Source organism: Mytilus edulis, chromosome 5, assembly GCF_963676685.1.
Source record: "Mytilus edulis chromosome 5, xbMytEdul2.2, whole genome shotgun sequence".
NCBI classification, from domain to species: Eukaryota; Metazoa; Mollusca; class Bivalvia; order Mytilida; family Mytilidae; genus Mytilus; species Mytilus edulis.
The window spans coordinates 79,658,289-79,682,605 of NC_092348.1; the positions used below are offsets into that span (position 1 = coordinate 79,658,289).

General features: G+C 32.2%; 1 protein-coding gene across 1 annotated transcript in view; it reads left to right on the plus strand.

The window, feature by feature from the left end:
• The first annotated feature begins 619 nt into the window (after nt 1-619).
• Nucleotides 620-24,317, plus strand: part of LOC139525486 (hepatocyte growth factor receptor-like) — a 38,587-nt gene continuing 14,889 nt past the window's right edge. The window contains exons 1-11 of the mRNA XM_071320859.1: nt 620-705; nt 4,848-5,930; nt 8,963-9,148; nt 9,749-9,880; nt 10,437-10,537; nt 12,649-12,775; nt 14,097-14,236; nt 15,256-15,438; nt 16,569-16,671; nt 22,249-22,500; nt 23,630-23,788. Coding sequence (XP_071176960.1) covers nt 4,857-5,930; nt 8,963-9,148; nt 9,749-9,880; nt 10,437-10,537; nt 12,649-12,775; nt 14,097-14,236; nt 15,256-15,438; nt 16,569-16,671; nt 22,249-22,500; nt 23,630-23,788 — 2,457 coding nt within the window. The 5' untranslated portion in view covers nt 620-705; nt 4,848-4,856. The remainder of the gene's footprint in view (nt 706-4,847; nt 5,931-8,962; nt 9,149-9,748; nt 9,881-10,436; nt 10,538-12,648; nt 12,776-14,096; nt 14,237-15,255; nt 15,439-16,568; nt 16,672-22,248; nt 22,501-23,629; nt 23,789-24,317) is intronic.

The following is a 24,317-nucleotide window of genomic DNA, read 5'->3' on the forward strand; positions in this document are numbered from 1 at the left end:
TTTTATACTTTTGTCTTCCTTGTATATCAAACTTAAGGGAGAAATGATAATAATAAACTCATCAAATATACCAGGATTGAAAATTTTAATTTGCGCGTTTCGTCATTAAAGACATATCAGTGACGCTCGAACCAAAGAAGTTAAAAAAGGCCAAATAAAGAAAGAAGTTGAAGAGCATTGAGGACCAATTTAACATTCCTTAAAGTTTAGACAAATACAGGCAAATGAACCAGACAACGTTCGTGTGACTGTTTCTATCGACACTTGCCTGAAAGCACAATTCGGTAAGCAAAATGCTGCTTAATTATGAATACGAAAAACAGCCAAATGATTGAATTGAGTTGCGACAAAAAAATCCCCAGCAAAACCAACCAAATCTTCAAAAAATATTCATTAAAAATACGGCGATATAAATTGTATGTATCAATTATTTTCAAAATACAATGACGACTTAAAATCCAGTTCGTTGTACGGTTGGTACGAAATAAAAACAATATGAAAACAATTAAAGATACTCGGCTAATAATCTGTTATGCAATGCAACCAGGAAACCTCTAATACACGTGTTACAGGAAATTAGTTTTATAAGGACGGATGTAGTCGAAATTATATATTGGACAGTAGGTGATTGTTTAAATGTTGCATGGAAAGGATTGGAATTTAAACTAATCCGATTAAAAAGGTCTACATATAATTAGATTAAAGGTGAGTATGATGTCACAAACATCTTAAGGTTTGACGTTTATTCAAGACATTTTACTATGTAACATAGTTTGTATTTTAGGTTTTTTTTAATACATAGTTTAGACAATAGATAAATAGTGTCTCGTAAGTCAACTTCGATTGGGTATGTCTCTTTTCTTTTCTTTTTTTTTTATTTCCGTACAAGTTTCTAATAATTTTCGCTAATATTGCAAATTTGACTGTTTATACACATATTTACAATAACAGCAACAATGTACTACTACTCCATTATCTATAATGCAAGAGATCACATTTATACATCATTATTTGCAGATCTCATTCTGTTGCCACACTAAACCAGAACTCTCTGCTTTAGAATAACTTTTCAGAACCACCACTTGTGAAATGTAACATTTTTCGAAATCTCCGTCGACTTGGATTTAAACGATTTCGCTGTTTCAAGATTGAATTTCTTTGGCCAGAGCCGTCTATTCAAGATTACGACTACAACCGATATTCAGATGTTTAAGAAATTTAGAACACATTTTGAATTCGTTGGACTGCTTATGAATAACGGAGCAACCATTTAACTTTAAGAGGGGGGAAAGGGGGGCACTTTGTTTGCACATTAGTGCGCCAACATTTTTTTAAAAAGTTTTTCGACACTATAAATATTTTTTTTTCTTCAAAATTTAACACTACAAGGTATTTGGAAAAATTAACGCGAAACTGCTTACCCTTCCAGAGTACCTGAGATCACCGCTAGTTTTTGGTGGGGTTCGTGTTGCTTATTCTTTAGTTTTCTATGCAGTGTCGTGTGTACTATTGTTTGTCTGTTTGTCTTTTTCATTTTTAAGTCTCCCAAACAAAGTTTGGAGAATTATTGTTTTTGCTCAGTTCTTATTATTTTTATGTCACCCTGACGGAGGTCCACAGCTTTTTCCCAGCTTAGATCTCGGAACTGAATGGACCAATGTTGATGGAACTATTACATAATGTTGATCACCATGTGTAGTTGTGCACCTGACTTTGGAAATAAAAAAAATGGCTGCCATTGCCAAGGAAACAGCAAAAATGTGAAAAATTGGAAAGTTTTCCAAATTGAATAAAACTTCTACGATATTAAGAGACTTATGTCCACTTTAACATGATATATTTATATTCTAACTGGAGGATTTCCTTGACATAATTTAAGGGGGGCGAAATTTCATGGAACTTTCCAGAACATTAGTGTTAAATTAGTTCTACAGCCATTAAATGTTATATGATGGTATATTATTATGGGGAGCATAATATGCAGCAGCAGTATAACTTTGGAATTTTCAAAATGGAAACAGCAAAAAAAAAAAAAAAATACTAAAAAAATGCTAAAACTTTAATGAAATTTAAAACAAATGTTGCATAGCAGATATAGACTTGACTTTAGACCGGAGTTTTCAAAACAGCTGCCGTTTAGTGGCAATTGGCGGACCAGGGTGACATCCACTATTGCCGGCAATGACAATTCTAGTTATTCTTCTTCTTCTTCATCTTCTGCTTCTTCTTCTTTTTCTTCCGCCACATTAAAAATAAACTTGTCAGATTTACTTAGGGTTTCATAAAATGTTAAACTAACATGTCTAGGGGAGCCATCAATCTTTCGTTTGTGCATTGGGGTCTGTTAAGGGGTATTTTGAGGAGCATAAAGAAGGGAGGGGTTAACAAGAGAACCCTATAGGATTTTATTTTTTAAAATTTTAAAATGACAATAACTTGAAAATTGTAAGTGATAGACATACAGTCTTCCGAAATGATCACAGGCCAATTGAACAAATGAAATGAAATATAGGGGTCACCCCTGCTCCCTTCATATTGAAGAATGTGCTTTTATCTTGTAAACGGTCGAGATCCCCACCCCTAAACCATATATATTCTTGCATAGGACAATAAAACAAATCCAATGAAATAAAAGGGAAGTCCCTGGGGGTAACCCCCATTCCTCTTGTTTGAAAACTTGTAAACGGTCCAGATCCCCACCATAAACCCTATATATTCTTGCATTGGACAATAAAACAAATTAAATGAAATAAAAGGGAAGTCCCTGGGGGTAACCCCCATCCCCTCTTGTTTGAAAACTGGTAAACAGTCCAGATCCCCACCCCTAAACCATATATATTCTTGTATGGGACAATAAAACAAATCAAATGAAATAAATGTGACGTCCCTGGGGGTTACCCCACCCCTCCTGTTTGAATAGTTTGAGATCCCAACCCCTAAACCATATATATTCTTGCATGGGACAATAAAACAAATTAAATGAAATAAAAGGGAAGTCCCTGGAGGTAACCCCACCCCTCTTGTTTGAAAAACTTGTAAACAGTCCAGATCCCCACCCCTAAACCATATATATTCTTGTATGGGACAATAAAACAAATCAAATGAAATAAAGGTGACGTCCCTGGAGGTTACCCCACCCCTCCTGTTTGAATAGGTTGCGATCCCAACCCCTAAACCATATATATTCTTGTATTGGACAATAAAACAAATCAAACGAAATATAAGGGGAGTCCATGTGGGTCACCCCCACCCCCTCATGTTTGAAAACTTTTAAACGGTCGAGATCCCCACCCCTTAACCAGATATATTCTTGCATGAAACAACAAAACAAATCAAATGAAATATAGGTGACGTCCCTGGGAACCCCCACCCCCTCCTGTTTGAATAATTGTAAATGGTTGAGATCCCAACCCCTAAACCATATATATTGTTGTATTGGACAATAAAACAAATCAAACGAAATATAGGGGGAGTCCATGGGGGTCACCCCACACCCTTCTGTTTGAAAACTTGTAAACAGTAGAGATACCAACCCCTAATACATATATATTCTTGTAAAGGATAATGAAACAAATCAAATGAAATATGGGACCATGGGAATGGCAAATTATGGGAGCTTTGTTTGGGAGATTTCGTAACAGCATCCTGTTACCATTACTTCTTGTTAACCATGTCGTTGTCAGTTTATTTTTCAAATTGATGAGTTTGACTGTCCCTCTGGTATCTTTCGTCCCTCTTTTTTTAACACGAATTACACGTTCACTTTACAAAAAGTGGTGTTTTTCATAGTTTTAATTAAATGTGAAAATTTAGATGTTATCTTTATCATGTTTATTACTTTATATTTCGTGAACTTCATGTGAAAAAAATCATGTGATTTGCATGTGTATTACGTGAGTTTCACATGTGAAACACGTGAACCTCACATGAACAGAATTTACTTAATTTCACGCATAAGCATTTATATTCATGTGAAATTTCTATCCTGGTATCTATGACGAGTTTATTTACAACCACTGGGTCGATGTCACTGTTAGTGGTGTTTTTATTCCCCGAGGGAATCACCAGCCCAGGAGTCAGCTCTTCTGTGTTGACTTGATTTATCATTGATATGGTCATAATAATAAATTAACTGTTTACAAGACTTTAGATTTTTTAAATACTAAGGCTTCTCTACCTCAGGAACAGAGTACCTTTAAATTAACTGTATTTGACAAAACTTTTAGGAATTTTGGTCCTCAATGCTCTTTAAATTCGTACTTTATTTGGCGTTTTATTTTTTATTTGAGCGTCACAGGTGAGTCTTTTGTAGACGAAACGCGCGTCTGGTGCAAATACATTATTTTATATATTGGATCTATGATGAGTTTATTCACTATGTATAAAACATTTTCCTCTTGTAAAAAGTGTAAGTATACTAGATATACAAATTAGAATTGTGATGAGGTTTTCAAAGCTATAAATGTTCTTCTTGTCAAATTTTCGTACGTTTCCGCAATAACATTAATTGAAAGGTTGTACGTATTTCGATTGACACAAAATGTATCTCTAAAATAGCAGGCTTGTCCCTGATTTTTTTTAGGTCGCAATTTATGACTCAACTTAGTAAAGATCCGTTTAGATTCCATTAAACACTTACAAATAAATCAAAGATATGTTTGCTTTAATAAATCAAGAATTTTCTATATATAACTCGGAAATTTAACAACGGAAATAATCCTTTAACAATACACCTAAAATAAACAACAATTAACCGGATACTCGCTTTATATGAGTTTCTAATGCTTCAGCTTGAAGACAAGTCGTCTATAGTTTTCAAATACTAATATGAAATACAAATGTTTTAGGATCGAACGATGACGATTGAGATTCTAATAGCGTTACAACTGTTCATCGGTATAGATTTGGTTGTAATCAAAGAAACATTCCGAAATCCTGAACCATCCAAACCCTTCCGTCATATGGTTAAAGACACATCCACAAATATCATATATATTGCTGGCGTTAATAAAATTGTGAAGTTATCAGAAGATTTGATGATTGAGCAGTCCATCAGTACAGGGCCAAATGAGGGTTGTTTCGAGGAGGAATTACCTTATTTGTGTAAAACAAAAAAGTTGACGAACAGTTATAGTAAATCTCTTGTGATTGATTACAATAACAGGCGACTCATTGCTTGTTCAATTCTCTTCAAAGGTTTCTGTAAGAAATACTATTTGTCAGATATTAATGTATTTGACAATGACTCCTCTTCCAGAAATGTCGACATTATTGGAAACTCTGTAACAACATCTACTGTCATGTTTGTTGCACCTGGACCCGGTGAAATGACAGATGTGGTGTATGTTGGAACAACCATTACAACAACTTATGAGAGAGGTTTGATTCCTGCATACTGTAGTAGAAATATGACCACTTTTCAATTAGCCCACTCAGGGCTTTATGGCAGTACCTCAATATATATTAATTTAAATGAACAGAGGTCTATTGTACATTACGTTTACGGCTTTTCGTCTGACTCATTTAGTTATATAGCTACTGTACAAAGAGCAAACACTTCATCAGATCTGTACGTCACAAAGTTGATCCGTGTCTGTCAAAATGATAGTGTTTTCAATTCATATGCAGAGGTAGAACTAATATGTAAATATAACAGCGCTAAATATAATTTGCTACAGGCTGCCCGCATAGCTAAACCAGGGAAATCTTTGGCAAAGGCGCTCGGTATATCAGTGTCTAAAGATGTTTTATTTGCTACATTTTCACAAGGAAAATATGGTACAACTGATGCAGCGAATGCTACAGCTGTGTGTATATATCCTTTATACACAATCAAACAGATATTTACACAGAATATACAAAGTTGTTTCGATGGACTTGGAAACACAGGACCGGATCATTTGACAGATAAAACGTCATGTAAGCGAACAGTAAGTATATACACACAACTCTCGAAAATGCCACTTTGATCTTCTCCTTTTTTTCTTCAAAATTCATTTTGTATTAAAAAAGGTTGCTGAGTAGTTAGGAAAGTAGTTAAAATATCGTATGTGAACCTGGATTTGATATGATATTTCAACGTTAATTATTGTTGGTGAACCGCACTAACTGAAATTGAGAATGTCATGTCAAGTTAGTGTTAGCAGTATGATGCAGAATACCTAAACAATATTTCAATTCAGTTCTTTATTATTCAAAATGGGATTCATTATAATTAAATATTTCATTTTATATGAGAATTGAAAATTAAACATGTTTTAAATTTCGCGGTTTGCAAATGCACTTGTGGAATTTATACAACAGATTTGAAATTGTCTTAACATCAAATAATCAATCATATTCTTAAACAAAAGTATATTTAAAAAAATAATTTATAATAGGAAATGACTTAATTAGAAGATACTTTGTAAAACCTTGACAACATATAAAAAAGAATATGCGGTATGATTGCTTATGCGACAACTCTTCACCATAGACCATATGACACAGAAACTAACAACTAGAGGTTACCATACGGCCATCGACAATAAGCTAAGCCAGTACCGCATAGTCAGCTATAAAAGGCCCCGAAATAATGACAAATGTAACACAATGCAAACGAGAAAACTAACGGCCAAATTATGTATAAAATAATGAACAAAAAACAAATATGTTACATAGCAACAAACAACAACCACTGAATTATAGGCTCCTGACATGATAAAGACACACACATACATGATTTTGCTGGGTAAAATATGTTAGCGGACCCCCTGCCCTTCCCCTGATAAGATATAGTTGCGTTACAGCACACCATAAAACATACTATCAAAATCAGTTGAAAAGTGCTCATTTGTGTTACTACGTCTTTTGATTAAATTAAGCCATTCAATTTGATTTTTAATTGTGTATTTTTCTATCTTGTGATATTACACTATTGTTTCAGATAATGGTGAAGGTTTGGTTCCATTTAAACATTTAAACCCGCTACAATTGTTTGCACCTGTCCTAAGTCAGAAATCTGATGTTCAGTAGTTGTCGTTTGATGATGTGCTTCATAGACATATGTGTTTCTCGTTTTTTTTATATATAGATTGGACCGTTGGTTTTCCCGTTTGAAAGGATTTACACTAGTAATGTTTTTAGGGCCCTTTAAAGCTTGCTGCTCGGTGTGAGCCAAGGCTCCGCGTTGAAGACCGCATCTCGGCCTATAGTGGTTTAGTTTTATAAATTGTGACTTGGATGGAGAGTAGTCTCATTGACATTCATACCACATCTTCCTATATCTATTAACTCATTAGATTGAAAAAAAATATAAACACATCTAACGAAACACAGAGGTGACTTGGCCGGTTAAATGTACATTCCAACAACTAAAAGACACTAAGTACAGATCTGAAAGTACTCTGACATCTAGATATAGGAAGTTGTGGTGTGAGTGCCAATGAGACAACTCTCCATCCAAAGACCAATTTAAAAAAAGTAAACCATTATAGGTCAAAACAACTAATGAAGAAATCATACATCTAAGACTTAATTATCAAATGGTAAACATCGAACCTCCAATGCATTTAGTGTAAAGACGCCATAAACAGTCCGAGAAAAACACAACCTTGATACAGCTATCGACATATTGTAGAACAATGATAAGCACAAATTTTCAAATTTTAAATTATCTTTATAGGAATGTAGAAATTTACAAAAACCGGCCATGTAAACACAAATTCAAACGTTGGGAAATTTACAGTTTGTGTTAATTGTCATGCCCAGATTCTTTGCTGAAATCGTCAGATATAAACTTCTGCAAATTTACGCATTTTGCAAAATTCTCCAAGCAACAAAGGAGTGGTATAAAGTTTTTATATGTTCGTCCTCCGGCCTGTCAGTCCGTCTTACATGTCCGCCAGACTGTCAGTTATTTTTGTTCTCCCTATCAAATACTTTCTATCTGATTGCAACTTTAATAATTCCTTGTTATACGACCGCACATAATAAAAGACAGATTCTTCTTATTTTTTTCCGGTTTATACCCCGAAAACCTTAAATGAGATTGCATTGAAATTTGACCACATTGATCTGATTTGTCTAGCCCTGTATAACTGTTTTTACAGTTTGTTTTAGTATTGTTTGTCTCTGGTAAGGGGAGAGTTGCCTACTCGCAAACTATACTCCTCACAAATATACATGCCTGTTGGAAGCCAGTCAGGAGACAAGGACCTTAGTTAATTTAGTTGTTGTTTCGTAAAAATATTTTGAGTCTCAGATAGAACGATTCGATTGTCAAGTTGAATCCTGGATTCGTCAACATAAGATAAGCAAGGGTGCTCGAATAATGTACTTACGATAAATCATCAATTATAAGTTTGACTCAGACACATGTAGATAATGGAACCTATATTGTGTCTGTTTAGTTCACGCAACATTGTAAAGATAACAAAATTTGATGAGACTGTCGTACAAAGTGAGAGGTTTAGCACTTAAAAACAAGGTTTAATCCACCATTTTCTACATTTGAAAATGCCTGTACCAAGTCAGGAATATGCCAGTTGTTGTCCATTCGTTTTTGATGTGTTTTGTCATTTGAATTTTGCCATGATTAGGTACTTTCCGATTTGATTTTCCTCTGAGTTCAGTATTTTTGTGATTTTACTTTTTATACATACTGATTGTCTTCAGAGTCTTCAGATATCAATTTTAACTACTACGTTTTTGATGTTTTTCGTTGTACCAATGTGATGACTTTTCAACTTATTTTTACAGTTTGTCCTTATGTTGTGCTGTTGAACCACTGTTCCAGGTTAGGTGAGGTGTTGAAATGGAATATATTTATAATTACTATACTTTTAATATGTTCATTAACTTTGAAACGAATAAAGATGCATTTTTTATATATACATACAGGTTAAAAAGCTAAAAGATGCATATTTGAACAAAAAACTTTATGGTATTTTTTTTTCATCATATGATTTGTTTTGAACTATAGGCTATTCCAGAAATAAGTTCAGACTACTGCGGAAACTATGGCATCAATAATCCAATTGATGGATTAGAACCAATATCAGTAAAAGCAGCTCTGATACTGAACACCAAAGTATCTGCCATCACAGTGTACCCTGTAAATGATTACACGGTTGGGTTTATAGGTACACAATATGGGCATATCATAAAGGTAATAACATTGTAAAATACCTGAATCAAGGCAAGACAGGATTGTTCAAAACTCGTAATTCGATTAAGGTGAAAAATATCACGTTAACTAACAAAAAAATAGGAGATTGCATGTACTCTAAAATTAGCGAGACCGGGTGCTTCACTAGAGTAAGCGTCATTTGCTATGCATCGATCATGTGCCATGCAAAGAAACACTACAGTTTTGTGTTGGCGAACACACCTGCTGATGAGGCTCGTAATGTATGAAAATGCCCGACAAAGTCTATTCTTGTTGGTTAATTAAATAATTAAAGATAAAATGAAATAAATTGTAAATGGTCTTTTTAATTCCCATTTTGCTTAGTTTTTCCTGAACACTTGCATACGAATTTATGAACATCTTATTGGTATTGTATTTAAATTGCACAAGATTTCTCCGACTGGGAACTGCAAAGTCAGCTTGGTAGAAAGGGGAATTTAAACAAGTTAGTATTTGTATAGGATGTCGAAATACCTTGACAAATACTGTGAATGGTGATGATAAAAACTGTCAATATTGGGACATTCATTTGAAATGAATATAGAAATTACATTTTTGTCTTATTTTATAACGTTTCAGATTGTCTTAGAATCACAGGACAAAGCACATATATATGAACAACTTTTAATTGAAGATGGAGCAAAAATTCATGAGGACATGGAGTTTGATAAAATGCAGAAGAATTTGTATGTTTTCACAGACAAAAAGGTAGTGAGTTTCAATCATATATCCTATAGTTCCTGCAATTACAATGCAGTCCGTTAGTTTTCGCGTTTGAAGTTCTCTAATTTATTGCTGTGATATCTAATTTTCGAGTACAACTATTCTATCGAGATTAATATTGAAAACAAATTAAATATCCACCAATGACATACTATCGCCTTTGATGTTCACTGTGAATATTGTAGGTTAAAAATGTAAAGCATAAAGTTACTTACCTGTAGAAACTATCAACCGGTGATCAAGACAGTATGGTTGTATAACTAATAATTAAAATATTAATTCGTTGTTTATATACTTAGCTAAAATGTAGATTAAATCGAAATTGCATGTTACCGTGTCATATACTGCATTGACTATACGATTTGATCTTCCTGAACACATGTATTGACAAATAAATGTGTATTGCCTTGAATATGATTTTGCTTTTAGAAAAAAATCCTGTACGAATTTTATAAACAATGTATAACCTATACACTAGTTAAAAAACTTATTAACAATACCAGACTTATACAATTTCCAGAGTATGTGCTATTTTTTCTCTTAGATATACAAGCTTGACATACAACATTGTGGTCACTACAAAAATTGTGCTAAATGTCAAGGAGCAATTGACCCATTATGCGGCTGGTGTTTCGTAGAAAACAAGTAAGTTACTTTTGGTTATAAGACGATGTGGTATGAGAATAGTTTTTTACTTCCTTTAATTTGAAAAATAATTCTTTAAAACAAAATGTGTGTACTAATAACAGTATCACAAGTTTATCTACAAATCCAACTATCATATGTTGTTATTCATTGGTCAGTTAAGTATTCTAGTTTTCAAAATAATAGGCATAAAATACAAAACTCTTGAAAAACCGTCATTAAATACACTTATGTGCAGCATAGGTGACTTTATGGTACAATGAAAGACTAAATTTTAATTGTATTCAGTCTTGTGTTGTCATGTTTTGTAAATTTTAGAAATATGTAGAAAATAGTTACGGATGGTACATATGTGATTATCTAACTTGAAACTCATTGGAATTTTGCAATTATTAAGGGGGCGCTACTTCAAGCACATGTTTTAATATCCAGCCTCTTTTATAAATAGCTGCCAAAGGAAGAACACACAGAAATTTGGTGACATTCAATTTTTATAAAATATTTTAATCCCCTCCCCCTCCCCCTTCTTTCACCTTGAAAAGAGGTTTGTTAATTGTTGAATTGGATTAGGACAAAAAGAGCGGTATCTGCTCCCAAAAGTTGAAATGTTACACTATTATTAACAAATTTTATAGTCAAGTGGAGATAACTCTAAATTGATTGACTTTTCAAAAAATTCAATTTCAATAATTGATGACATTTGTCTTTTCATTTATTACATAATATGCTCATTGGTTCAGACTCTAATGATAGTATTGTATATCTAAATTCATAATTGGTACTTATAATTGTAGTGTATGCAAATTTTATGCATGTATCTTTTGATATGATTGATTTTGATACATAAACTGTCACATCTGTGGCCTGCATCATCATAATATGTGTTAGTTGTTATTTTGACTTTAGCGGACCATAAATACACTTATGTGCAGCATAGGTGACTTTATGGTACAATGAAAGACTAAATTTTAATTGTATTCAGTCTTGTGTTGTCATGTTTTGTAAATTTTAGAAATATGTAGAAAATAGTTACGGATGGTACATATGTGATTATCTAACTTGAAACTCATTGGAATTTTGCAATTGATAAGGGGGCGCTACTTCAAGCACATGTTTTAATATCCAGCCTCTTTTCCAAATAGCTGCCAAAGGAAGAACACACAGAAATTTGGTGACATTCAATTTTTATAAAATATTTTAATCCCCTCCCCCTCCCCCTTCTTTCACCTTGAAAAGAGGTTTGTTAATTGTTAAATTGGATTAGGACAAAAAGAGCGGTATCTGCTCCCAAAAGTTGAAATGTTACACTATTGTTAACAAATTTTATAGTCAAGGTGAGATAACTCTAAATTGATTGACTTTTCAAAAAATTCAATTTCAATAATTGATGACATTTGTCTTTTCCTTTATTACATAATATGCTCATTGGTTCAGACTGTAATGATAGTATTGTATATTTAAATTCATAATTGGTACTTATAATTGTAGTGTATGCAAATTTTATACATTTATATTTTGATATGATTGATTTTGAAACATAAACTGTCACATCTGTGGCCTGCATCATCATAATATGTGTTAGTTGTTATTTTGACTTTAGCGGACCATAAAGGACATTTAAATCAATAAGAAGTCATGTTGAATTATTTGTAGATCTTGGTTTCTTCCTATCTTATTGTACTATTGTTTGTCTGTTTGCCTATTTGTTGGTTTGTCTGTTTGGTTTTTTCTCTTGTAGCCATGGCGTTGTCAGTTTATTTTTTATCTATGAGTTTGAATATCAATCTGTTTTATTTCGCCCCTAGGACAAAATGCTAAAGTTAAAATAAGTAAAGAGCAACAACTTCAAATAGAAGTCGTCTGCTGGTTTCAGCCATGTTTGACTTATTTTTGGATTTTGTCTTGATAAACATCTTTCATATAAAAAAATCTCTGTATTTATTAGTTTTCAAAATAATAAGCAAAAATGAAAAACATATTGAAAAAAAATGTTATTTAAGGATGATAACTCCTTTAAAAAGTCGTCTGACATTTTTTACATAAAATGCTTGTGAAACGATCTAAAATATTTCATCTGTTTTTATTCAATAGTGTTATTCTGCTTAATACAGGTGTAGTATTCGGGAAGAATGTGGTCATAAAGAGAAACATCTTAGTTGGTGTGGAAACAAGGAAACTCGGTGTTCTAATGAATGTGTTCTTCAAGAAGACCTTCGGGAAAGTAACAGAACCACAAATGTGAGTATAAATATGAATGCCAGTTTTTTTTGTAAATATGAAAATGATTTGGCATAATTGGCGATAAGGCAACTACATTGTATCCATCAGCTTGGTTCATTTATAGGTGTTCATTCCGAATTTGATATCGTTGAAAATGATATTAATACTGAGACATAAACTAAATTTACTCTATGTTATGAGACGTGTTAGATAGGGGATGAAAAAGCGACGCAGTAAATAGAAAACCATATGGAGTACGAGCTCTCATTGAAAAAAAGCATGAGAATAGCTACCCTAGTAATCTATTAAAGTAGGTTTCTGCTGTATAACTAGCTTTTTAATACTTTGGTATGGGTTGAAACCGCGCATGTGGCAGGTGTAATCGACTACAATCATTATTGAATTGGATTGCAAAAGGTCGCCGTGATTCCCCAGTCATTCCGGTTTCTAAACCAATATTTTAACAATATAATGTGATAAAAGTGACATTAAACACTTAAGATCAATCAATCAAACTCACAATACAAATGCAATGAAAGGTATTCAGACTTTCACCAGTAATACATAATAAAGCGAAAGTCATTACAGTTTCGATGGGGATATGGGTTGTGGTCTGTTATCTATTTCTAGCATGAAAAGATATATCTCGTATCACACTTCATGGAGTGTGATACGAAAAAGTGATACGATCATCTGCTTTAATGTGATTGGTTTACCCAGAATGAAGGACGATATTAAAACATTTTCATTGAATATTCGTTAGGTCATCAAAGGTTAAGACGGTATGTTTAAGTTTGACATCGGAACAGGATATAAGATGTCATACTGATATCTGCCAAAGACTAGATAAACGATTCGAACAGCATACTTTTTAATTGAACACAATGATATTGTAGACCATAAGAATAATATGTTTCACAACTTGTGAGAATTGTTAGGATTCTACGGGAAACTATATGATTAAGGAATATTTGTGCTTTATGCGACTATCCCATTATAGCGTGTTGCTTATTTTGTATTCGTCCTCAACTTTGGTCGTTTCGATCAATAATAATAAAGTATAATAAAATGCTTGAAGACGCCCTTACCCTTAGTTGGATCAGGTAACTCATAATGTACTTCTTGCATTCAGATAAGAATTGACTATTCATAAAATATTTTACAATCAACTTTAAGCAATTCTAAAATGCTCATGAAAGGATCCTAATAATAATAAAAATATTAACTTAGTGTGATTGCCTATGAGACAATTATCAATAAATGACACAATGACATGAATGTGAACATTTCAAGGTCACTGAGCGGCCTTTACACATTTGCTATTGAATTAACTTTACAGTTACCCGAATTTCATGACTTCACGCCGAAATTTGGTCCAGTGTCAGGAGGAACTGAAATTGTGATTTCAGGAAGAAATCTACATGCAGGGTCAGTACAGAGGATCGAGATATTTGTATGGCCGTGTACTATAAAACAAAGGTATGTATAATTTAATGTTAAAACAACCTAACGATTTTCTTTTTGATTAGTTCAAAATCTAATTCAATGTTTGATACACCATTTTAATGAGTTATAGGTAGATATGTTAATATATCCTACATCTAGCTATAGTCGTCGTCGGTAACATCATTATTCAGATTTGGTCTAAGTTTAGATTTTTGTTAAAACATTTAATTGGATGGAGAGTTGTCTCATAGACACTCATACCTCATCTTCTTATATCTAGCAACTGCTTTGTTAAACTATAATTGAATGTTATAAAGCTTGGACAAAAGTTTTGGTGGGATACTATGTTCTAGATATCCAATTAACAGATTAGCACTTGTACTTTTTGCCTGACTGTATATTTGCTTATTGAAGTAAACCATTTTTTTTCGCATGATGAAATGGTTTAGAACTTTGATGATAAAATCAATTTTGAATCGATTGTTTATAAAAACTTCTAGTCTATGTCGTCAAAACTGGTACACAATGGAGGAAGATGTGGTCGTTTTGTTTCTGCATGAATGTTAAACGTGTAAAGCCGTATGATACATTTAGCATGTTAAAAGTATATCTTATTTTCTACCAATTTTATAATTGTCATTTTCAATAGGAAAGGTCGTGTTATACACATAGTTATAACTATTGTCATATTCCTAATTTGAGGATAGCAGTTATGATAGTAATACTTTATGCAAAAGTCATACCATTCTATGGCTGAGCATCATATACATATCTAAATACATTACTACGATTTCTGGTGACCATGCATCTAATCTAGGTAAAAAAAGTAAAATCACAAAAATACTGAACTCCGAGGAAAGCCTATTAATACTAATCACTTCTTAAACATTAAGGAATAAAAAAAAACCCAGAGGGTTAGGACACGAAGTGGTTATCTCTATTTGTTCTTTGTTCACTTCTGTCTTTCAACTTTCTCATTGGCATATACCCAATATTTCCTTTTCTTTAAATTGGACTTAACATACGTTATATGCTGTTTTTAAATATTCTAGAATAGGAACACAGAACACAACATTAACATGCATTACTTCAAAGTTAGATGGTTATGTAAGTTCATATCTTGATCTGCCGCTTAAGGTTGATATGGACGGATATTCGCATCAGTTCAATAAAAGATACCGATATATGGCTGATTCTACTATCACAGGAATTGAACCAATCCAATCAACACAAAGGTAAGTTATAACGTTATAATTTCCCAGACGATGATCACATGTATCAAGTATTTATAAAGGTATCACTTCTCAAAACAGATCTTTGCTCTCAGCTGGTTCTGAAAACAATAGTATCTGCTAAACTTATGAGATCATGAAAGCTAAGCGTTGATTCTTTAAGTAGAACCATACATTTTTTTCTGATATGATATGATAATTATGATGATAAACAACTTCGTCGTAAAATAAGAGTGCTACCTATACAGGCAAAACATATCACCAAATCTTTGTATCTCTTAAAGAGTTAAACAAGGATTTAAAATAATTTGTCAAATCCTGGAGTTAATAATCAACCAGTTATTCATAAATTACATTCATTTCAATCATAACAAGCGGATACCCAATTGAAATTTAACAAAGAAACCGAAATCTTTGTGAGAGAAGGTAAAGCAATTTAGGCTTTAAAAGTTTAGTAAAGGTGCATAATTTTAGTTTTATTTTATGCATTTTATAATCATGATTTTATAAAAATTATAGTATGGTACTTCCAAATATTTTATAAACTTTTAAATCATAGACACTTTTTTTTATAAAACAGTGGTAGATGCAAATACAAGTGTTGTTTTTTTTTGCGCATCAGCATAATTCCGTCGAAAAAAAGGCCACAGAAAGATATTAGATTGGTCTTTTTAAAGCATTAAATTGCATCTATGCGCCCGTCAACAGTTTTGGGAAAAACATCTAAACGATGTGCCACAATTTCATCGAAAAGAGAAAGTCTGGTGCACCTTTCTAAGTTTTGGCGCGTTTGAGTTGACTATTCTGTCTTTAAAAAATCGTTCGAAACAATAAAATATTTGATCGCTTCAACTTGTCACCAAATTGTACTATATTCTTTTTTTTTTTTTTACATTTTGACTGTGTGTTGATTTGATATCATTTAAAATCGCAGCACTTAATAGTAAAATATACGAGTCAAGTGAAACAACTTTATAATGAGTAATAATAACAGAGTAGGTGTGCTCGAAAAACAATCTTTTACTAAAAGTACAGGGTTGACTTAAACGTATAATACGAAAAAGATAAAAACAGGAGCATTATATGTTTTATTTTTATTTTAAAGTATACCTTAATATTATAAACTGTTTTAGTGGTGGTATTGTCTTAACAGTAATTGGAACCAATTTTCATATAGTAACAGAACCAAAGATTGTAGCTTATCTTCCTCACAACAAGAACAAGACTGTATCAGCGGTAAATAAGATTACTGTATTTGACCTTCCCATATATTTGATTCTAGTAAACATTTACTAGCTTGTCATAACAGAGGCAACGCTCTGTGATAAAGCATTTAATATCATAATCATTTGTTATTTCACCGTGATAACTGTCAACCGATATTAAACATAAATGTATTATGAAAGAATTGAATCTTTGTTTTAAGTTCTCATATAAGATATATTGCTAACCGGATCATTTCTAAGAGAATAGTTTTTATTCTTAATAGATCACATTTACACTAAAAGTTACACTGTCACTTACTTAAAAGACATCACACTTGCAGCACTACAATAACATATACAGCAACTATCACACGCCGTTCATATATAATACTATAACACACCCGTGAAATCGCAGGTCCGTGACTGAATTAAAGTATATAACTATGCGTAAGCCTTTTTTAGTATTGGTATTGTCATCTGATAAAGTTATGCCGATTATAAAATACACAGTTTTCTCTGCTTTCAAACTCTTTCTGTGTGAACCCGTCGACCTGGAACTTATCAATTATTGGTAATATTAATTATTTGGAAAACAAAAGGTCATGGAATGGAGTATTTTCTAATCAACAGCAATGTCCTATGTTAGTTATAAATAAAGTTGAATTCTTTGATGCGCTGTTTTACGTCATGCCCGCTTACAAATTGAAAACTGTACCTATACGCATTATTTTAAGTCCAGATTTTTAGTATTCGTATTGTTATCTTAGAAAGTCTTACTGATTAAACTACTACAATAGGGAACAATTTGACAATGATTGAATTTAGTAGTGTCAACCCTGTGATTATGACCCGTGTATATAGCAAAATCCTAAATACACCGTGTGGTGGTGCACCTGTCAGATGCGGAACGTACAGATGAGATAATAGGTAACAGTTGAATATACTATTGGTATCGGTATCGGAATCGATCCGGAACTTGTTAATTATTGGCAATATTAATGTGGAAAACAAAAGGGTCTGGAGTGGTGTAATTTTTAATCTACACCATTGTTCTATAATAGCTATATATAAAGCTGAATTCTTTGATTTGTTGTTTTTACCCGATGACGGCTGACAAATTGAACCTCGTTATTTCAGTATTATAGATATAAAACTAACCGCACTATAATTGTTCAATTTGATAAGCTCACCAAGAACAAATGCACTATATCATTCCAAACATGAAGAATACTCATTAAGCATTTAATGAATAAATGTTATAAAAACATGTAGATTGTAGCCACATATCAACTAACATAAAAGATTTTTTTGTTGAGTTTTTGTCCAAATACTAGAAAATCATCATTTTTTAATGAATTAAACCCCATAAAATCAGAAATGTAAAATCTTAAATTTATAAAAAAAAAATCACCAAGTTTTATGCAAATTAGTTTAAGCGTTTTTGAGGTTATGTCTGACATGTTAAAGACGGACAGACAAAGATATACCATAACACGTCATGAAAACAGGCGTATAAAAAGGGGGAAGGGTGTTGTTATCCCAAATTCTCTTTGTTTCATGAATATTTTATTTAAATTTTTGTTTAAATAATGAGGAGATTTTGTTTTATCATTAAATCAAATATATAAACAAAATGTGAGAATTACAAAGAATTTTCTTTTCTTAAATTTAAATTAATAAAAGATATTCATAACTTTATGTTATATTCCTTTAAATGTATCTGAATATTAATGATAACAAAACATTGACTTGATTGTCAAAATCTTATGGAGAATATTCATACATAGATAATGTTACATGTAGTAGAAATATTTATTTTTCAAGTAAAGACAGAAAATGGCAAAAATGTTGACTTTCTTATCAGATAATCTATGTGTAACATTTGTGGTCAGTTTATTGAGAAGAGTGATATTTTAAACGCAACGAGAACATCCCGCACCTGGAGGTGGATCTCAGCTGGTCCCTAAATTAGAATTTGTATTAGTTATGGGAAAATGGACGTCATACTAACCTCCAAAACATATAAATAAGCTAAAATTAAAAAAAAAAACCCACAAGACAAACAAAGGCCAGAAGCTCCTAACTTGGGATTTGCGCAAAAATGAGGTGGGGTTAAACTAGTACGCTATGATATTGATCAAGTCTTCAATACCGTTATTATTAAAAAAAACTACTTCCCTTGGTCTATACAAAACAATTGTAAGCTTTGAATGTGTTATTAGAATTTCTTCATCCGTTGAAACCTTTAAGACTTTTTCTCAACACCGTGTTGTTTTTTAAAGGGCCATAACACTACTACTAACCGTGCATTGAATTTAGCAACTTATCAATTAATGCTCAAATAAATCAATAAGTAAGTCAATAAAGCTGTCATGGAAAATCATAACAAGAGTTATTGTCCTTCGTTGATTTGTTGCAGCTTTTTTGCATTTTGGGGTTTAATCCAGAACCTAAAAGAGTTATTTTCATGAAAAACGATTTGTACAAATTGATTCTGGCAAAAAAACAATGTAGATAGAGTGTAGCTGTTTAAAAATAAGTTCTTATGGCCGAAAAAAAAATTTAATGAGATATTGCCATTCAGCGATGTTTTCCCTTTAATGTGGCTTTAGATATTACTATAAATTTAACCAACCAAATAGAAAGTTTAAACTACAAAATTGATCCCGTAAAATATAGGCAACAGATGGTTACCGATGTTAAAATCTAATTATCTCTTTAAGAACATCTTTATCAAGGTAAAGATAAGAAATGATGGATTCGCATTAATCCTCTCCCCCCATAAACCTGACCAGATGGATGCATTGACATGGTAGGAATCTGTTGCTATGTTTGCTTTACCTGCTATAAAATTGAGAATGGAAATGGGGAATGTGCCAAAGAGACAACAACCCGACCATAGAAGGTCACCAACAGGTCTTCAATGTAGCGAGAAATTCCCGCACCCGTATGCATATCTAGTCATACTAAATTTATACCAATTGAAAAAAGAAAAATTCGGTAAATATACAAATTAAACGATTAGTATTCTGGGGCCGGTTTCACGAAGCTATCCTAAGACATGTCATAAGATATATCTTAGGACATGTCTTATGATCCTCTTATGACTATCCTAGGACATATCTCAGACCTCGTCTCGAAGCTGTCTTAGGATGATCTTAGCTAAGACATCCTAAACCTGTCGCAAGTTCTTTAAATTTTCAAATATAAATATGATTTACGGAAAAAAAATCATATAAATGTAGTATGTCTCATCATAAATTATTCTAAACGTATTGATTAATATAATGACATAATTTGCAAAATAAATATAAAAAGATAAAAGTAATTTATATATAAATTATCTTTAAACAATACATCAATATAAATATGAAATTTTTAATGCAAAATTAAGAAAAAAGAATATAAAATGATGACATTTTTTGGTACAAGTGAGTTGAATTCAATTTCGACTTTATTGGTTATAAAAGGTTAAGGGATAAAATCGTGCAATCTTGATATCAATACATCGAATTTTCATTGTTAACAAATCATGATAATCCGTCAATCTCGAAAGATAACGTTATAAGCAGGAACAGGAGAATAGATAATTAGATGATAATAGGATATTTTTTTCAAAATTAATATAAAAAATTAGTGTAATTTATATAAATAAACGTATAACTATCCTAAGACCATCATAAGACAACTATCGCGTTGTCCTAACTTTATGACCTACTTTAAGAGATGTCCTAATTTAGGAACACTTTGTGAAACCCACTTAGGACTAAGATATGTCGTGAGACCATCCTAAGACATGTCTTAGTCCTAAGACAGCTTCGTGAAACTTTTGTCGTAAACTTAAGACCCCTCGCGACATGACTTATGATGGTCTTATGATTGTCAACTAAAATTTTAATTACTTTTCATGACTTTTTTGGCATAATTTCATATTAATTGTAATAAAAATATTTGTTGTGTTTCTCGGTTAGCTAAATAGTAAAGATTTTATTACTACGTGAATTAAAATTTGAATCTCCTGCTACATACAATTTGGATTTTTTTTCTAACTTATGGTTTTGTACAATAGATATACATATTATTTCGTTCCTAGTATATTTAATAGTTCTATATTCACGTATGTGCACGGGCATTTTGTTAAGCGGGTACTCGATGTACCGAATCTAAAAAGTATTCACAGTTAAATAACAATGCATGTATGATGACACACGAAAGCGAAGTTCAAGAATAAACATATATTACAAACTAAATTTAAACAAATTATCAACTCATATTTCAATTCCTTTTTGTATAAAATTTCAGGTTTATTATAATGAAAAAAATAAAATATTCGTAAATATTAAGAATAGTAATAACTAATATGTTCATACTTTTCATTTTCATTTTTATATTTTATACTTTTTAAACATTATTTGAAATAATAGAAAATAATGTTCACTTATGACAGTCATAAGAGCATCATAGCTATGACTCTCTTAAGACAGCTTTGATTTACATCCTATGACATATCATATGATAGTCATAAGATGATCATAAAATATGTCCTAAGATATATCTTATGACATATCTTATGACACTTTCGAAAACCAGGCTGGTATCTAAATATCCAATTCATAAAAACATGTCACGAGGGAGTTCATACACATGTCACGAGTGAGTTCATACACATGTCACGAGTGAGTTCATACACATGTCACGAGTGAGTTCATACACATGTCACGAGTGAGTTCATACACATGTCACGAGTGAGTTCATACACATGTCACGAGTGAGTTCATACACATTAACGAATGAGCAGTAACAGTAACAATACTAAAAATAAGTCAAATATGACCAAAATTGTCAATCATGTCCTCATCGTTGGTAGCGACTTAAAATGACAATTTTTACACACTCATACTTTGTGCGTGTTTGTCTTATCATTCCACATACCTACAATGGTTCAAGAGACGACAAAATTAAACTTAAGACTTGACTTCTTATAGGACAAGGTATCCGCTTCAAAATGACAGTTCATGACCAATATTTGTCTTTAAGTAACTTGAACATTCATATGAAATATATTCTCCCATCGACACTGTGTCGAACCTTGTCACTATATATTATTTATCTTAGAAAGTTTGTTGCCAATGATTGCAATGTTGTATTTCTTAAGATGTTAAGCGACCTTGATTTGTATTTGATTAATTCTACCATTTAGTCACCAATGCAACATATAAAAGACTTTTAAATGAAGAGCGAACAATACCAGAGGGACATTCAAACTCATATTTGGAAATAAACTGACAAAGCCATGAAATAAAATTGAAAAACACAAACATACAAACAGCAGTACATAAATCGCAACAGAAAAAACTAAAGACAATGCAAAAAAAAAACGGGATGATCTCAGGTGCTCCGGAAGGGTAAGCATATCTTGCTCCACATGTTGCTTCTGTTGTGTGGCTCATGTAAGTACAAACCAGAAAACAAGTCTAATTCGGTAAATCATATTTGTGAAAAGGGCAGGATTGTAGTTACTACATTAGGATATGTGTTTTACATAATAATATTTTAATTCTTTGAAGCTAGACCAACTTGCCCATTGTTTAATTCAACTGTTTTGTAGACATGTTACAACATCTCTGATGGCGGTACTCAAATGTTATGTCCAACACCAGATATCTCCAGAATATTGGAACATAATCTACCATGCTGTAAAGGAAAACCAGTGAACATATGTTTTTTAATTGAAGGGATGGAATCAGTCAGACATTCAAATATATATATAGAATATTTCATCAATCCTGTTTTTAACAAATTTACAGGGGTCACACGTGTAAAATACTTCTTGCTTTCAGAAGAAGAGCTGGAAATAAAGGTACATATTTGTTTTTCGCTTAATCGATTTATGACAATTGAACAGCGGTATACTTCTGTTGTCAACTTTTTTTGCCTAATAAGTAAGGACACATAATTTGTCAGGGAATATGTCGTTGTATTCATTGTACATCGCCCCTCCAATGATATAACAATGATACAAATATGTATTGGTGCTTAATTTTTCTACAATATTAGAAACATATCTTGTAATATATACTATAATCTGCATAACGACGAAAATGTTAAATGTAGCTACCCAGATAAACAACCTTTACAACATTATTCCTTCAAAGGCATCATTCATGGTTTAAACATATTTTGCTGTCAGATTGAATTCAGATTGGTCAATGCTTTGAACTGTTAACATTGTTTCACTTTTTAGATAATTTGACAAATGCAATGTCAAATATAATGAACTAAACTATTTTTTGAAAATTTGTAATTTAAAAAAAAAAGCAAGAGATTGTGAGATCTCAACTTAAATCGAATTTGCGGTAATCATACATGACCGTATTTAAAAGAAGAAAAAGACCCTTATTTAGCTCAAATGCATTTGAACGTCAAGCAGGTCCTGCATTACAGGTAACGAATATCATGTTGCTGGTGATATGATAAATTACCAGTGTGGTATACTTAATGTGTGTTAACATTCATCTTACAAAAAGAAGACGGAAAATACAGAAGGGACATTTAAAACTATAAACTAGAGAGAAACTGACAAATCCATTGCAAAATAACGGAAGGGGCGACAAGAAGATAAAGCTCACAAAACCTGTATAAAAAACTCAAGACTGAGCAATACGAACCACATTAAAAATCGGATGTGACCCATGGTACTCCTTAGATGAACATGTTGGTCTCTTGTGGACAGTTGTCTCATTGGCAATCATACCACATCTTCTTTTTTTATTTTTTTTTATAGTAAATCAATAACAATCCGAAACTTGAGGCTCATAATTGCCGGAATTGCACACCCGGTAAAAATAAGCCATTTTTATGTTAGCCATTCCGTGTAAAGTGGTACAAAAAAGAAATAATTTTGTGTTTTCGACTGATGGAATTAAAAGTTCCTTTAAAATCTGTCGTCTCTCTTTTCTAATATTGTCTCAACACTAATATGTTTACAGGGAGAATATTTTCATTATGGATTTACAACCAAAGACGTTACAGTAAAGATAGGCAACTCTTCTTGTGAAGTTTCCACAATGAAATACACAATGCTGTTATGCACTCCAAAGGATAAGCCATCGTCTCTCAATAGCACAGAACAAAGGGAGACAGTAGTGGTATGTAATTCAAGGATAATTGTCTTGTTTCTCCAAATCTCAGCCGATTTATATTGGCACCGAAAGGTATAGACTTTTATAATCAAGGTGTGATTCCCTTTAGAAAAAAAAATCATCTATGATGTAAATTTTGTTTGCTTTCCAACAATATTATGTTTGTGATGAAGGGAAATTCCCGACTATACCTGGAAACACAACTTTCAAGGGTGTCTATATTTGTGTACAGATGAGCAATTCATTTCAGGAAAAAGAAAGTTAAAGCATTTTCCTCTGGTCATATCGTAAACTTTGATATGTACGATGGCTCGTTTCGAAGATGCGACATTTTCACGTATATCTGAATTATTAATATTATTATTATACCGTATTTATAACAGCGCATTATATAGTATTAAAATTATTCTAAGCGCTTTACAACATATATCCATTCACATATATAAGTTTTAACAATAAAATATGAAAGCTAATGTTAAAAATTCCTAAAACAAACAGATTGTAAAAATATAGCATTGATAAACATTAAAATGTA